General features: G+C 31.8%; 1 protein-coding gene across 1 annotated transcript; it reads right to left on the bottom strand.

The window, feature by feature from the left end:
- Positions 1-200: 200 nt before the first annotated feature.
- On the bottom strand, positions 201-2752 carry LOC118071246 (uncharacterized; the record flags this gene model as incomplete). The annotated part of the gene is made up of 3 exons (XM_035090292.1): positions 2164-2752; positions 1864-2082; positions 201-1573 (listed from the first exon to the last, which is right to left on the bottom strand). Coding segments are annotated over exons 1-3 (2181 nt in total), but the record flags the coding sequence as incomplete, so codon positions are not given.
- Between the last annotated feature and the right edge of the window lie 660 nt (positions 2753-3412).

The raw sequence follows: 3412 nt of genomic DNA, 5'->3' as shown, positions 1-3412 counted from the left end.
GGAAATTTTTTAACCGCATCTAATTTTGATGGATCAGGTTTTAACCCTTTATTACTAATAATATGACCCAGATAATTTACATCACTGCGTAAAAATTCACATTTATCTGGTTGCAATTGCAAATTAGCTTTACGTAAACGTTGCATTAAGTCATCAATTCTTTTTCCATGCTCATCCAAATTTTTCGCGAAAACTACAATATCATCTAAATAAACAAACATCGATATACCTTGCAACCCAGTCAAAACCGTATCCATTAACCTTTGGAACGTTGCTGGTGCGTTTTTTAACCCGAACGGCATACGTTTAAACTCCCAATGTCCTTGTGGAGTTGAAAACGCCGTCTTATGGCTATCTTTTGGATCCATCTTAATCTGATGATATCCGGAAGCTAAATCAAACACAGAGAAATACATTGAACCTCCTAATTGATCAAGAATATCAGTAATATTTGGTAATGGATAAGCGTCAGTAATAGTTCTTTCATTTAATTTTCTGTAATCTATAACGACTCGCCATCTTTTATTACCTTGCGAATCTGGTTTCTTAGGCACGATCCAAACTGGACTATTATAAGGAGACTCAGAAGGCCCAATAATGCCTGTGTCGAGTTCCTCCTTAATTTGTTTTTCAATTTCTGTCTTCAAAAACTGAGGTGTACGATATTGTTTCACTGTTATAGGAATATCTGAAGTAGTCGGTATTTTATGATTGTATACATCTGTTGACCCTAGTGGTTCATCTGGAATATGAAACCGATCTGCATATTTTTTTAAAAATTTTTCAACATGTTTTCTTTCTTCTTCGCCTAAATGGCTTAATCTCCATAACTTTATAATTTTTTTAAATCTTTTATCATTTTGAAAATTTTCAACAATTGACAAAATTTTTTCCACATTAAAATCTTTAAAATTTAGTTTATTAAAATCTGATTGAGTTTCAATTTCACAATTTCTGTTCAAACAGTCTTCTTGATCAATTTTAGGATCATGTAAATTCTCTACTGACTGTATAAATAAAGTAGGAATTTTCAATCCCACTTCATTTTCAGTCGTATTAAAAACTTGCATATAAGCACGACCATCATTAACACGTACTAAACAGTCTCCCAAAAATACGCCTTTACACGCTTTTAATCTTGGGACATAACCTTCGACAATATTTTTATTTTTAACTTTTACGAAAAAGGTTGACTCACTACGAGGGGGAATACACATCACTCCATCCTCGACTCTATTAGCTTTTTTAAATGGGTATTTAACATTATCTACTTTCATTACTTTATTTTTATAATCAATTTTTACCCCATGAGTTGCGAAAAATCGAGATCCTACGAGACCTGCATGCGGAATACTTAAAGTATCAGGAATCACATGACATACAGTCTCTTTATTAAATAATTTAACTTTTACTCTTCCGAGTGTCTTTATTGGTACATTTGCAATACCGTGCAATTCAACAATTTTACTTTTATCAATTGTCGTCGGATCATTTACATAGCTAAATTTAAGTAAGTTCGGCGAAGCTCCTGAATCTATCATCATAATTACATCTTTATTTTTATTTGTTTTGCCTACAATAATATACGGTAGATCGTCTAAATTTTCTAATTTCACGCTCATGATTAGTACTCGTTTTCGGTTTCCTCCTCGAAAGTCAATGTCACTGGACGCTTTTGAAGTGCCTCTGACCCCGCGCCCATTTGGCGAGACACATTCGAGTTTTCCTGTTCGTCGTATTTTTTAGCTTTAAGACGGAAACAAGTGGAAATGTCGTGACCAGATTTTTTACAAAATTTACAAGATTTACTTTGATTACTTTCATTCGAATGATTAATTAATCGACACGTTTTAGCAATATGACCATTTTTTTCACAAATTTGACATTTTACGTTTGATGAAACTCTATTTGGATTTTTAAAACAATTTTTAGCAGTATGTCCAGTTTTATTACAAAGCTGACAATTTCCTCTTGAATTATTATTATCTTTCTCTCGACAATTTTTCTTTATATGACCAGGTTTATTACATGAATGACAAATAATCTTTGGTTTCTCTTGACTATTATTATCTAAACTTTTGTCTTTATCGTTATTTGGTTTATTAGTTACAAATTTAACGGGTTGATTTTTATCTTCATTTTTATTTTCTTTAGTTTTTATACTATTTGGGTCTTTACGAATTTCTCTTCGCGCAATTAATCGTCTTTCTATTTCTATTGCCTTTTCTAAGGCCTCAGTGACGTTGTCACATCGAGACATTCGTTGATCTATTTCATTTCTTAAATTTTGAACAAAACATTGAGCTACAGCTTTATCAGTATTATCTTTATAGATTTGAATTTCATTCGGAGTAGCAGTCGGATTATTTGATTTGAAACATTCTACTATTTCTTTTGCTTTTTTCCGTAATCTATTAACAAAGTCTACTACTAATTTATCATCTTTTTGAAACATTCTTCCTAGTTCACCTTGCAACTGGAAAAGTGTTTTAGAAGGGACATAAACTTTTTTGAGATCTCTTAAGAGTTCATTTACAGTGCTATATGTTATTTTATTTAATGCATCTTTAACTGAAGGAGATAATTTACTACCAAAAATTAATTTAGTGAGATTTGATTCTACTTGCTCTGGTAACATACATTTTGCTTTCTCACAAAAATTTGAAAAATCAATTAATTCTTCTGGTTTGCCCGTAAATATAGGAATGCATATTAACGCGTCTTTGAGAGATATATTTTGATTATCAGACATTTTCCTTTGTTCCGTCATATTTATATCTAAATTTTTCGTCTCTACGTGAGCTTGAGTTTGATTCATCGTTTCGTCACTATTATCATTTTGTCAGATGTAACGAGTTCACTCGATTCTGATATTTTTGTTAAATCACCGATACCCGAATCAACAAACTTGAAACTTTTAGGTCTAGTAGGCGGAGCTAAACCTTCAGGATATAGTGGGTCACTGGTACTTCTCAACGAATAACCTTTTTCATTATTATTAGATGATCCAGAATTATCAGACATTTAAACTATTTCTCCATAGAAGATCATTGCAATCCCGGACGAGCCCCCAAAAATTGTTATGTAATTTTGCTCTTTAAAGGTGTCAATATGTAAACCATATGCTTAACCTTAGAGACTTTAAGTTCCTCTTTTTAGTCCTAGCCTTTCGACCAATAGACAGGGATGAGGGGATCTTCGATAGAGAAAGTAAAAATGTGTGATTTATATAAAAACAATAACAAAATTTTATTGAATGAAAATTATTGAAAAATTATAACAACAATTTAAAGGTTACCAACAGATGATTTCTTTTACTCTGGTCGAGATGAATTACAATTAATTGGTCCTTAGTCGATGTTCCAGTCAGCGCAATTATTCACTTTTTCTCGCGAATTGATTTAAATATCAA

Source organism: Chelonus insularis, unplaced genomic scaffold (assembly GCF_013357705.1).
Source record: "Chelonus insularis isolate UGA/USDA-ARS -01 unplaced genomic scaffold, ASM1335770v1 contig_76_pilon, whole genome shotgun sequence".
Lineage (NCBI taxonomy): Eukaryota > Metazoa > Arthropoda > Insecta > Hymenoptera > Braconidae > Chelonus > Chelonus insularis.
Note: the sequence above shows the minus strand (reverse complement) of the source record. Positions and strands in the feature narration are given on the sequence as shown.